Source organism: Apiospora aurea (genome assembly GCF_038362705.1).
Source record: "Apiospora aurea strain CBS 24483 chromosome Unknown utg000009l_segment0_segment0, whole genome shotgun sequence".
NCBI classification, from domain to species: domain Eukaryota; kingdom Fungi; phylum Ascomycota; class Sordariomycetes; order Amphisphaeriales; family Apiosporaceae; genus Apiospora; species Apiospora aurea.
This window is the reverse complement of record NW_027117396.1, coordinates 1,743,023-1,754,587: the sequence shown is the minus strand read 5'-3', so window position 1 is coordinate 1,754,587 and position 11,565 is coordinate 1,743,023. Positions and strand designations below refer to the sequence as shown.

At 52.5% G+C, this 11,565-nt stretch overlaps 3 protein-coding genes across 3 annotated transcripts; all 3 read right to left on the bottom strand.

The window, feature by feature from the left end:
* Positions 1-190: 190 nt before the first annotated feature.
* Positions 191-871, bottom strand: PG986_013643 (uncharacterized protein; the record flags this gene model as incomplete). Its single annotated transcript, XM_066849865.1, has 1 exon — positions 191-871. The coding sequence occupies one exon, from the start codon at positions 869-871 to the stop codon at positions 191-193; it is 681 nt and encodes a 226-aa protein (XP_066694008.1).
* Positions 872-6,432: 5,561 nt separating this feature from the next.
* Positions 6,433-8,283, bottom strand: PG986_013642 (Fumagillin dodecapentaenoate synthase; the record flags this gene model as incomplete). Its single annotated transcript, XM_066849864.1, has 5 exons — positions 6,433-6,552; positions 6,641-7,207; positions 7,255-7,318; positions 7,402-7,884; positions 7,964-8,283. The coding sequence occupies 5 exons, from the start codon at positions 8,281-8,283 to the stop codon at positions 6,433-6,435; spliced, it is 1,554 nt and encodes a 517-aa protein (XP_066694007.1).
* Positions 8,284-9,102: 819 nt separating this feature from the next.
* PG986_013641 (Enoyl reductase LovC) lies at positions 9,103-10,448 on the bottom strand (the record flags this gene model as incomplete). Its single annotated transcript, XM_066849863.1, has 2 exons — positions 9,103-9,743; positions 9,812-10,448. The coding sequence occupies 2 exons, from the start codon at positions 10,446-10,448 to the stop codon at positions 9,103-9,105; spliced, it is 1,278 nt and encodes a 425-aa protein (XP_066694006.1).
* Positions 10,449-11,565: the final 1,117 nt, after the last annotated feature.

Here is an 11,565-nt window from a genome sequence, read left to right as displayed (position 1 = left end):
CCCTGTAACATCGTTAGCCCAGATCGTTTTGGCTCTTGTGTAGCCAAGTGGGCCAAGTTGGGAAATGCCAACATTTAAATGAAGAAGACGAAAATGAAACATTAACTCCGTGCGCGTCCAAACTTTCTAATCATGAGAGACTGGTTTCTCTAATCAAGCAACTCCTTCCCATGCGTTGCTTTTCTGTCGTTTACCGAGGGGTTCGTCCATACACAATATCGTACATCGTATCATAGTCATTCCAGGCTAGTTCGGCAGGTGTGTCACAGAACAGGGCGCCGGCCCCGCTGATGTTCTCCTCGATGCGGTGCTGTCTCTCGTCCGGGGTGGAGACGACAACCCAGGATGCGTCTGTTGCTTGGCTCCGTGCAGCTCTGGTCGCATACGTGCTGTAACCAGGGCCGGCAGTGGCGGCGTCGGTAATGGCATACGGCTCGGCACCCGGATTATACGTGCCGGAGCACCAGTTGGAGAAGTCGGGGTAGTGTTCATGGCCGCCTTGCTCATGGTTGAAGACCTCCAGCGTTTCAGGCGTCAGAGAGTATTTGGCGGGGTCTTGCGCCTGTATAAGGGCACATTGGGCAATGCCTGGGCGGCGGCCACTCGGGGTGCGGTTGGAAGTGCTGGTGCTGGTGCGAGCAGAGCCTAGCGGGCGTGCACCCGTTTCTCTTCTTCCAGATATGGCCATGCTCTCGAGTTCCTGGGCGAGTTCGTCTGTGAGCTCGTTTGAGGACCCGGCGGTTTGCCCCGACGGGATGTTCTCTTGTATAAAGTGCGGGGGACGGTGTCGGGTGAACTGGTCCTCCTGGACGGTGTGCCGGGAGCTGCGACCCGAGGGCCGCTTCTTGTAACAAGTGTTATATACAGACATGTTGAGTCTTCAGATGACGAGACGGGATACGAGATATCTGAACAATGGTGGTTTGTAGTGCTCGGGGCGGGACGGGTACTGGGCGAGGTTGTCTCAAGGGGAGCAAGCAGTGTGTAAGTTGCAACTGCGAAAGATCGTATTGCTGTGCTTCAAGGCGTGCTGGGCCTCCCATCAAAGCATGGAACAACGCAGCAGGTCTCTGGGAGAGTATACAACAGGATGGGTGGTGTCGAGGAGGGGGTTTTGCTAGCGACAGCAGCAAAGGTTTTATATCATACGGTGCGCGTGTGTTGACCTGGAGCTGGTATGTCGAGCTTTACCTGTGTTGGGTAGGACTTTCTATGCCCATGACAGTTAGATGTCAGTTGAGCAATGAGCTTCCTTCTTTTTCTTTTCTTTTTCTCGGAATACGAGGCGGTAGCTCCCAACGTCCTAGACCGCGTCTAGCTCCGGGTTCCCTTGGGCAAGTCAGAACGTTCAATGGTATACTGGCCTGACCACAAGTATCCAACGTCGCACCAACCTTGGCAGTACAACCCTGTCTAGATATGGGAATTCAAAGTCCTAGGTACTCCAAAAGCGACTTTCGGTTTTGATGTCCGCCTCACTGTCCGTTGCGGTATTTTCTCGGGCCTGATCTGCTTCTGGGCAGGCGTTCGGAAAGCTCCCCCGCAAAGTCCTGCTGACACGGTTTTTATGGATTCGAATCGGGGGCCGAAATCGTACCTAGGTAAAAGGAGTAAAATCCCTGGGTATGTAGCTCCCAAGTATTCGTTTTCCCGCGGCATGTACACCCGTAGTAGACGGTACGTGTACGTCCCTGCATATTCGACCGAACTGGGTGACTGACACTCTTCAGTGCATATGCTTGTCGTCATATCATATCTTATTTTTGTGGAAGAATTGCCCGCGGCATCTTCCCACTGCAACCCCCAAGTTCACTTGTCTCAGATCGCATACCATATGCGGCACGTTAGCACCAGGTAGAGCACCTAAATGGCCGAAAACAACGCTTTCGCCAATCCAACTACTTGGTTTTTTCTCGCCGAGCAATGGAGTAGTGTCTTACCGAGATACGATTGTTGCTGGAAAACAGTGCTGTCTAGCGGCTGCATTCCGCCCCTTTAGTCACTCGGTAAGCCCATGGAAGTTTTGCTTCCCAGCACTGATCTGGTCGACGACAAAAGTTCTTTGCAGACCCAGAGCCGGCACCCAACCTGGAAATGTCTCATTGGCACCTCACGATGAGAAGGAAGATGCACGACACTAGCAGGTGCAAAAGGCCTTGTGCCACCGAAGAAACTTCCTTGTTGGCCCGGATTTACTCCTGTATCTTGTTCGAGGTAGGTTGATTGGATGCTGGGCCAGGGAATAAACAAGACCACTTTCATCAGCATTTCCATTCAACGTGGATGTTTTGCCCGTCAGTCTGTAATAACTCTCCCAGTATGTATGCCGCGTATGTCGACGCACCTAACAAGGATCAGAAACGCCATCCCAAGGTCATAAAAGAACATGTAGATTTCACCATGTGATTTCGGCGCTCTACCAAGCCCGGGTTTTCAAAAGGTGCTGATGTCGTGGCTGTTGATTTTGTTGCTTCGGCCAGACGGGCAGGTCTTCGGGGGTAGGGTTTCAGCACCAGAACTGCTGCAGATGGGGCCTGCTGAGTTACATAACCGCGATTGGGTTACCTGAAGGAGGCGTCGGTGGCCCGGAAAACAGTTCTTGTGCAGGTGGCAGGGTGGGTGGGAATCGACCTGCTGCTGTGCCGCAATCGCCATCCGTCATTCAATATCCATATCTTGGATCTTTCCGCCCGACAGACAACCTGAGCGGCAGTCAGGCTGCGCCGCCACCCTTCACATGTTACGTAAAAGGATTGTTTCTTTACCCTGAGCTTGGATTTGCTTGGACTAGAGATCAAGATGGTCCAACGAAGCTCGCTCGGAGGGCGCAATAGAATGTCTCAGGACGCGGCGGCTGCATGGTGTAGCTAAACAGCTTAAGCTTGCAGGAAAGCGCAACGCCGGATGGCTGGTTGGATCGGCCCTGGGTTATTTGGAAGGATTCCTTCCCTACTGCTCCCTGGGCGTCCCCTAGCTAGCCCTACTGCCCTACGACTACCATCTTAACAAGTACCTTGTCCGGTCTTTTACATGTCTCATCATCAATTGCGCCCCTGTATTGGTGCAGTAGCTTCAAGCAAGCAGGTCCTTATGTATCTATTAAGGCCATACATAACACAAGCTGCGTACACGGTTTTGCAGCATGCGGGCGCTGCATATGAAGCCTGCACTTACGGCTCACAGCACTCCGTGCAAAGTTTGGAATCACTCTGGAATGGAAGGACAGTTGCTTTCGTTTCACAGCTGCACCTGTCGACCAGCAGTTTTGCTGCTTCCATCTCTACCTATTGAAAACGTCACATCCGAGGGTACTCGAAAACTGGACCACAATCAATCGTACTACCTAGGTATACCTTTGGAGATAATAGGAACAGTCCCAGTACATTTCCTACATATGTAAGAATCACAGAATGTCTCACTCCGCCCCCCTGTCCACCTGGGTATCTTGTCGCCGAATAGGATGGCACCCGTCAAGTCAAACGAGCTGGGAAACTAAACGTCCTGTACGCTTGGAGGGGCTTGGGGCAGATGACTCGAATAGTTTTCCAACAGCGTCACAGCAGCCCAGCATTCAGACAAGCCATGAGTTCTCCCACTGACGCTTTTGGCAAGGACTCGACCTGGCGCACTTATTAATCATATATACCAGATGCAGCAATGATACCACCATCCACGCTAGAAGCTTACCACCAACCACAGGGCGGCAGCCAATCCTTCACCCGCTACAAGGTGGATGAATTGGTTGCAATGATACGCTCAATTGATGTGGCCTACAGTCTCCAGTCTCCTCCCTGCCCACCACACCACCACCAACTGGGCAACGACGAGGTGCACAACACCTCCCACGTGGTTTGGATTGGGCTGTGCAAAGAGATGAGCGGTATGTATGCTAAGCCTGTGCCTGCAGGGCATCGACTTTTGCCACCCATGCTAGCATGTCTTGCACCCCCAAGGAACTCAATAGCTTGGTCTGCAGCCTTGACAAGGCATTGTCAGTTTTGCAACTGGGGTCTCTTGCTGCAATTATTTCGAGACCCCTCAGGGTTACATCTCCACCAGGCTGGCCAGGTAGATGCTGACAGGGAATCTAATTGCAAGCACGCATTTTCACGCAGGTACTCTTTCACAAGTCCTATACAGGCTGCTGCGGTTGTGGCTGTCGTTTACGCCATTTCCGTAATCCACATGAGCTGCGTCACACCCTTGCTCTTTTCTTCTGATCGGCCGTAACTCTAGACTTCTCACATGATATAAAACAGGGACATTGGCGAGATGGAAAGCCATGATGATGTCTTGGCCAGCTGTTGGTTTACTATCTACCTTCACCGCTACGAAACCAAATGATGCAGAGCTGTCACATGACAACCCTGACTTTCCAATGAGGTGGAAACCCCCTTGATGATCTAGGGTTTCCCCTTTCGGGATTCTTAGATCGGGCACCCACGAGCGTAAAGATCGGCAAGGCTGGCACCATGGTGATGCTATCGACCTAAATCCCACCTGATTGTTCATGAACTTGGTCTAATGCAGGTCTTCAGAGTTACCATTTTTCCGCCGGAAGAAACGGCATTCTCTTCGTGGTTCTGTTCACCTTGAGTGAAGAACAGCGTATGGTACTACTGGATAAGGGGCAGCCTACACCAAAGAAACGTAAAACGGTCCTGCCTTGCCTGTGAGGTTTCGCAAAGCAACAAGACAAAAAAGAAAAAGCGATCACGTAAAGACGAAAGGAGTGGCCGTTTTGGTCACCGCGTCTTGGTTCATCTCAGCCGTGTTTGTCTCGCACTCCAGACATCCTAAATCACCCCAAGTTCCTCTTTCTTCGGCTCCTTGTCTCGAAGTTTTTGGGGAAAGCTTGTCTACGTATGATGCTTTCCACTGCTGCTATTGTGGTGTTCCTGTATAGACCTCTAGCAGCCCTGGTAAGGTTCTCTCTGACCCTTGACTTATAGACGACGAAATGCGAGCCTGCTGCTAATGCCGTATTCTTGTTATCCTTCACAACTTTTCTTATCTTACCGCTTGAGAAGATTGCATGCCGTGTTTCCTCCTACTTACTTGGCATAGCTGGTATCTCTGCCTTTGGAATCTATTTGCGTTGGCTTTTGAGAATTCCGGCTTGTGATCATTCGCCTCCCCCTGTCACACGGCCGGCTCTTACCGGTCTGGTAGGCTGGCCCGTGGCTTACTCGGGGACTCCAAATACTGGTGTGTGGCTGTCCACATATCTTCCAATGGTGAGTGAAAGATCGACAAAGCAACATTGATTGTTACAGTTGTATGCAGTCTCTACTCAGCCTTCTGATAGTTTTGACAGAGTGACCCCGGCAACGGAAATTAGGAACTCGGGTATCGCCTAATAGTATCACAATGTCAGTTGAGGAAGTACCATATGTAGCAAGCTGGATTTTGATATGTTGATACAGTCGGAAACGGACGTGGGCCACGATGGCATGATGGAGGGTGCAATAAAACAAAGGTTCAAGGCTCTCATCCCCAGCCGCCTCGCCGCCTGATCGTCAGCCGGACAGGGATATGTGCGGCATCATCCTTGCATATACCACGTCAGAACCAAACAGGAAGGCTTCTGGAAGGGCACTGGAAGAGCACTAGAAGGTCACTGCCAAGGCTTTCATGCATACGCATGGAACGGCAAGGTTCTGTCTTATCTTGCTCCAGGCAAGCATCCGCCATCCATCTCAACTCCACTGGGGTTATGTTTCTGTCCTCACCGCGTCATCATCATATTACGACGGTGATCACTACCGATAGTCACCGTCTCAAGTTGACAAATAGCAGATCACGGGCGGCTGGATGGTGACCGGAGATGCCGAGTGTGCTTTTTAGTTGGCGCCTTGATCAGCCCAGCCCAGATCATGACTTCGTTGCCTACCCGGGCCCCCATCTCACAATACCGCTCCAGTAATGACAGATGGATTCCACCGGGGGTAAGGAATTGCTGCCGGTCTTGGATCGTCCACCGATGCACACCATCCATCCCAGCTACTATTGCCCTAGCTTCATGACGGGTTTCCACCTCCGCTCGGTATGTGCATTCATGGTCGTTGGGAGTTGGCGCTAGGGTTCAGCCACTAAGATCTCGAATGCACTTTGCGTGCATATGGAAATCTACATGTTTTGTTTTATTTTCTTGTCCACTTCAGCTGGGACGTACCACCCATTCCTTCATCGGCATGTGGACTCTACTCCTTCGCATCCTCTACTCCGCGTCGCACACCCGCCCTGCCTGCATTGTCGGTGTACCGTAAGGCTACACAAGACGGTGAAAATGGGTTACACGACAGCTTGTTCCAAAACAATTATCGGTATTTGATTAGGTGTCCCAATGATGATCACTTCTAAATTTATTGCAGGTACATAACATAACAAACGACATCCAGAGGCTCTGATCTATACAGACACATACACACCCTATGTACTTGACGCCTCAGTTACACTCACCCACATGTTCTCCTCAACCCACACGGCGTAGCTCTTGCTATCCCACGGCCTGGAGGGATTGGCCAGCTGAAAGTCGAAGCTACGAAGTAGCTAGTAGAAGCAAGTTAGCGAGTTGAACCCTCCCTGGGCCGGTCAAGAAACATCTGGCACAACCCCGACAGCACACGCACACACTTACCTCGAAATAGACCTTGTTGAGCTCCATGAAAGCGATGGGCTTCCCAGCACACATGGTTCGGCCATAGCCGAAGACCAGCTCGGATAGGTTCTCCAGCTTGGTACGCGCGGCCGCGTCGACCTCCTCGAACCGCTCAGGCCGGAAGAGGTCTGCGTCATCTCCAAAGAGGGCCTTGGAACGCGTCAACGCGGCCGCGTTCATGCCAATAGCCGTTCCTTCTGGGATGAATTTGCCATGGATCCAGTCACCTCCCGGTGGTACCGTCTTGGGGTAGAGCCCGGGGGCTGGTGCGCGGATGCGGAGACCCTCGTAGATGACGGCTTGGAGGTAAGAGATGCCCTTGGCCTCTTCGAACGTGATGGGACTGGACGCCCTCCCTTCGTCGGCCGCTTTCCGGATCGCGCGCTTTAGCTTGTTGTAGATTCGCGGGCTGCTCATGAGGTGGAGCATTGTGCTCCTGACGACGGAGGCTGTCGTGTCGCTGCCGGCGATCACCATGAAGAGTCCTTCGGTCTCACACTCTTTCTGAGTCAGGCCGTGGGCCATGAAGGCGCCCTGTTCAAGTCGCTGTCAGCTCCACGTTAAGCCATATGCAAAGTCGAAAGAGTACATACCAGCATATCTCTCTGCTTCTTTGAGTCGGGACGAAAGCGGTCTCCTACAAGTTTCTCTGCTACTCTTCAAGACGAAAAACCGTGTAAGCCGTGGTTCCCTCGTTGCTAAGTAGGAATTAGGTGTCCTTGAGAGTTGTCGTTACTTACGCCATGACTTTCCCCATGCCGGCCTTGTCCGTCGTTCGGGGCCCAAACCACCGCAGAAACCAGTTCGAATACAACACGTTTCGTATCCAGGGCACATCAAGCGTGACGGCGATCACGGGCCAGTTCTCCCGCACGCTGCGTAGGAAATCGTGCAGGTCCTCGTCGGCTTTGAGGTAGCCGAATTCTTGGCCGAACCCGGCGCGGGTGATGACGTCCATAGTAAAGAAGCTGATGATCTTAGAAAAGTCGAGCAGGCGGTTCGGCTCTTGGGTAACGCCACCGCCTTTAACCTCTTTGTTCAGGTATTTCCTCCTGATTAGTGCGACTAGCTCCTTGACGTGGTCGTTCACGCCGTCCTCTAGCGCTGTCGTGTCCCGGCCAGAATAGGCGGAGGCCGTCTTGGCTTTCTGCTTGTCGTGCGCGGCGATGTCCAGGGTGGTGAACATGGTGTCTTCGTAGGGATTGAATCGTGATCCCATATACCTAAACCAACCATCAACACATACTCTCCTTTAAGGTTTTTTTTTTTTTTTTCCGCAGATGTTATCCGCAATCGTCATACCAGGAGTCCTTGCCGTAGGGGCTGCGGACAGCCGACACTTTCCGGATGACTTCCGGGTCGTCGGTGCTGATCTCATTGGGCCCGACTCGCACCAACGGGCTGCCGTACTGCCTGGGCAGGTCGCGGTAGGTGTGCCACTGTCGCGTGCTCCGGGTCACCTTGCCGAGCCAGAGGTAGGAGAAGGAGGCTAGGAACGGGCCGGGGATGTGCCGCAGGCGGTACCAGGTCACCACGGCTTGTACGCCGTAGCACAGCACCAGGGCCGCGAGTGCGACGAGGGCTATGCCTGTCTTGTCGAGGCCGAGGTCCAGGAGAGCCATGTTGGTTGGTTCTTGATTCGCTCGAAGGACAGACAGACAAGTAACGTAACCGTTTGTGGATGTAGTAGAAGTTGGGTGGGAAAGAGAACTGAGCAACTGCCTTTCTTTAATATGAACCAAAAAGGAATCTCGTGAGTTCTTGATTGACTCGATCGCAGCAGGGTCCCGCGGTCGCCTTTATGCGGCTAGAGAGCTGGCGGCAACCCTGTTCCCATCATGCATAAAACCGTTTGAGAAAATGCGACTTTCAGATGATAAAGCCTCCAATCATCCGACATCTTCCACCTCCATCCCGTACCTGCACGGGAAGCGATGGCGAATCAGTGCGATGATGTGCCAACAGCATATATGCATCCCCGCAGTTGTCGGTTAGTATTTACTCGAAACAGTCAGTCATTCCAAGATCGTCAACTTCGTGCGGGGTCGAAGATGCTGGATACATTGTTTGCCAAAGGCTGGCGAGAGTATCACATGAAGATCTACAACAGTTGATATGTAGAGGTCAGGTCAGTCACGATTCCATGCATCCAGCAAGTAAGATAAGGCGTGTTTGCCATTTCATTGATTATCTATGGGGTGAGGTTGTAGTTGCTTCGGGGTGGGAACTGTCTGTATGTGTTTTCGTGATTCATTGCAACTTGTGAAGGGCAAGAATATTGCTGTGCTTGCCGACTTCATCTCATAACCCCTTGTCCCTCAGTTTCTCGATCCCTCACATAATCATGGCATAGCACGATTATGATTTCCTCTGGACATAACCTAGGCGCAAGGGTCAGGGCCATACTGGAACTGGATCTGGCGCCAGTCTTCGGTGTCTTCCTAGGGTCCCAAAGGTCCTGGTCCAGAAAAAGCCAGGCGATTCAGTGCCTTGACCGCATTGTCGCACTGATTGCGTGCAGAAGAGAAATGGAACTCCATCGCGCGCCAGTTGGGGTCCTCGTACGTGGTGTAGACGCAGTCTACCTCGTAGCGGAAACGGGCTCTGAAGAACCGGTTGAGGCTCTCGGCGGAGACAACGGAGGCCGGTCCTGAGATCAGGAGGACGCGAGTGCGCTGGTCCTCGCTGCTTATCGGGGCCGATCGAATCTTGTTCGGGCAGGCGTTCGGCTTGTACTCAGTGCCGTTCTCATCGGCGACGATGAAGGTGCCAGCTTCAATCTGCTCCCACAGCCAGTCCACTCCGTGCGGCTCAAAGAAGACCAGCTTGGCCGCGCAGTGGTCAGGGTTCTTCCGGTCGGGCTCGTTAATGTGCAGAGCAAAGACCTTTGTACCGCATCCTCGAATGTTGCGCAAGAGCATGTCGGGCGTGCAGGTCGGCGGCAGGCCGCGGATAAAGACACTGCAATTCTCCTGGTTGCTCACATTGGCCGAGAAGTTGCTGCGGGACAGGCGAGATCCCTTGTAGTTCTCGGAGAACGTGAAGTTGGGGTCATACTCCAGGGGCTCGTTGCTGGCGCGGCCTGCGTTGGGATCGATTGCGGCTCGAGGGGGTAAGCGGCGCGCCGCTGTTGACCGGCAGCGTTGTTACCTTGACGATGCCCGACAGTGTTGTTGCCATGACGATGACCGATTGCGTTATTGGCCTGAGGATACTGGCCAGTGAAGCCGCTGATCTCGCGATGCTGGCCGACAGCGTTGTTACCTTGATGATAGCCCGTTGCATTATTGGCCCGAGGTTGCTGGCCAATAAAGCCGCTGAGCTCGCGAGATTGGCCGGCGGCACTGGGCATAAGAGGCTGATTCATGCCGGCATTCGATCCGGGGTACTGCTGCCAGTTGTTAACGCGCTCAAGATACTGGCCCATGGGGTTGGTGGCCTCTGGGTACTGCTGAACGAAGTTGTTCGGCTCGGGACGAGGTCGCCAGATGTCGTTGGGCGCCGGGTAGCCGACGTTTCCGGGATAATTGCCGCTGCGTTGAGACTGGCCGCCAACGACGTTGAAGTCGCCAAAGCCAGGCGGGGGGTTGACCTGGGTGGCATTATCCAAGCCAGGCGATGGATTGACTTGGTAGGCATTGCCTAGACCAGGCGGCGGCGGGTTGGCCTGAGCAACGTTGCCTAGGCCAGGCGGAGGGTTGATCTGGGGCGACCAGATGCTCGGGTTATAAACCAGTCGCTCGTTGGGGTTTTCTTGGCCACTGGGAGCTTGGTTGAATGAAGCCATCTTCAATTATTGATGTGCGACGACTTGGGAGGATGTAATTACTCTCAATATTTTTGTAAAGAGTGTTGAGGGTGGGAAGGCGATGTGTTTGGAGGAGAAAGACGGTCATCAAGGAAGTTGGGAAGAACAGAGTTGGCACTTTTGTGTTTTGGTGAGAAGCTTGAAGGTCGAAGTTGAGGACCTTAAGTGCTTAAATAATGTTTGATGGAAGCCCACAGGGTGGTGGTCAACCAAAGATTAAATGCAAGAAGTCTTTGCATTCATAGGTGGTTGGCGCGGTCTTGACCTTCTGCCGCAATCCATAGGTAGGAATTATTGGCACCTGAGGGGGAGTTGGGGAACAATAGGCAACAATAGGGAATTAAGAAATTTACCAGGGCCTCCCTCTAGCAGACCAGCTATTTACCTAACCTACACATACTATACACCCTATAGAAACGAATATGTGTATAGGGGCTGCCCTCTCTGGCCTATCTGGCCGAGGTGATGAATAGGGGTTGCAGGGCAACGATCCACTGCAGCGTGTAACTCACCGCAGGGCAACAGTTCAAAAGAACAATAGCCGCCACTACAATGTCGTCCAATCTTCCAAACGGACAGAATAGTTTTATCTACTCACTCAATAAGTAATTTTAATAGATTGTTGGTGACTAGAACGTGAGATGCCGTAGCAGACACCATGAGGCACTGATCGGCTTGGTACTGTATTTTACTGCCTGCCGAGAAACGTGAGTCGTAAGCGAGACTCTTGTCAAGCAGATCGGCCTGTCAAATTGAGAAGTATTTATAACAATATGTCCATCATCACTGTAGAAGCGGTCTGATGGAGTGTAGAAGTAGCAGGCTTGGTGGGTTTGCCCAGTTGAGCGAATAGACGCGTATTTCCTGGCAATACATTATAGGAGTTGCTTCACGCCTTTTTGCCTAACCGTTGCCCCATATGTACTGTATCTCGCCTCTGATATGTATTGCCAACGTAAGTTGTCTTTGCAGGCTCCAGCCAAAATGGCCTGAGTCTGGTGAGAGTGCAAGGGGAAGGGCCGTTGGCCTCTCCATTTGAAAAAGGCCATGTTAGAGCAAGTCAGCTTCGATGTGATGTCTGAGGGAGAGACTGATC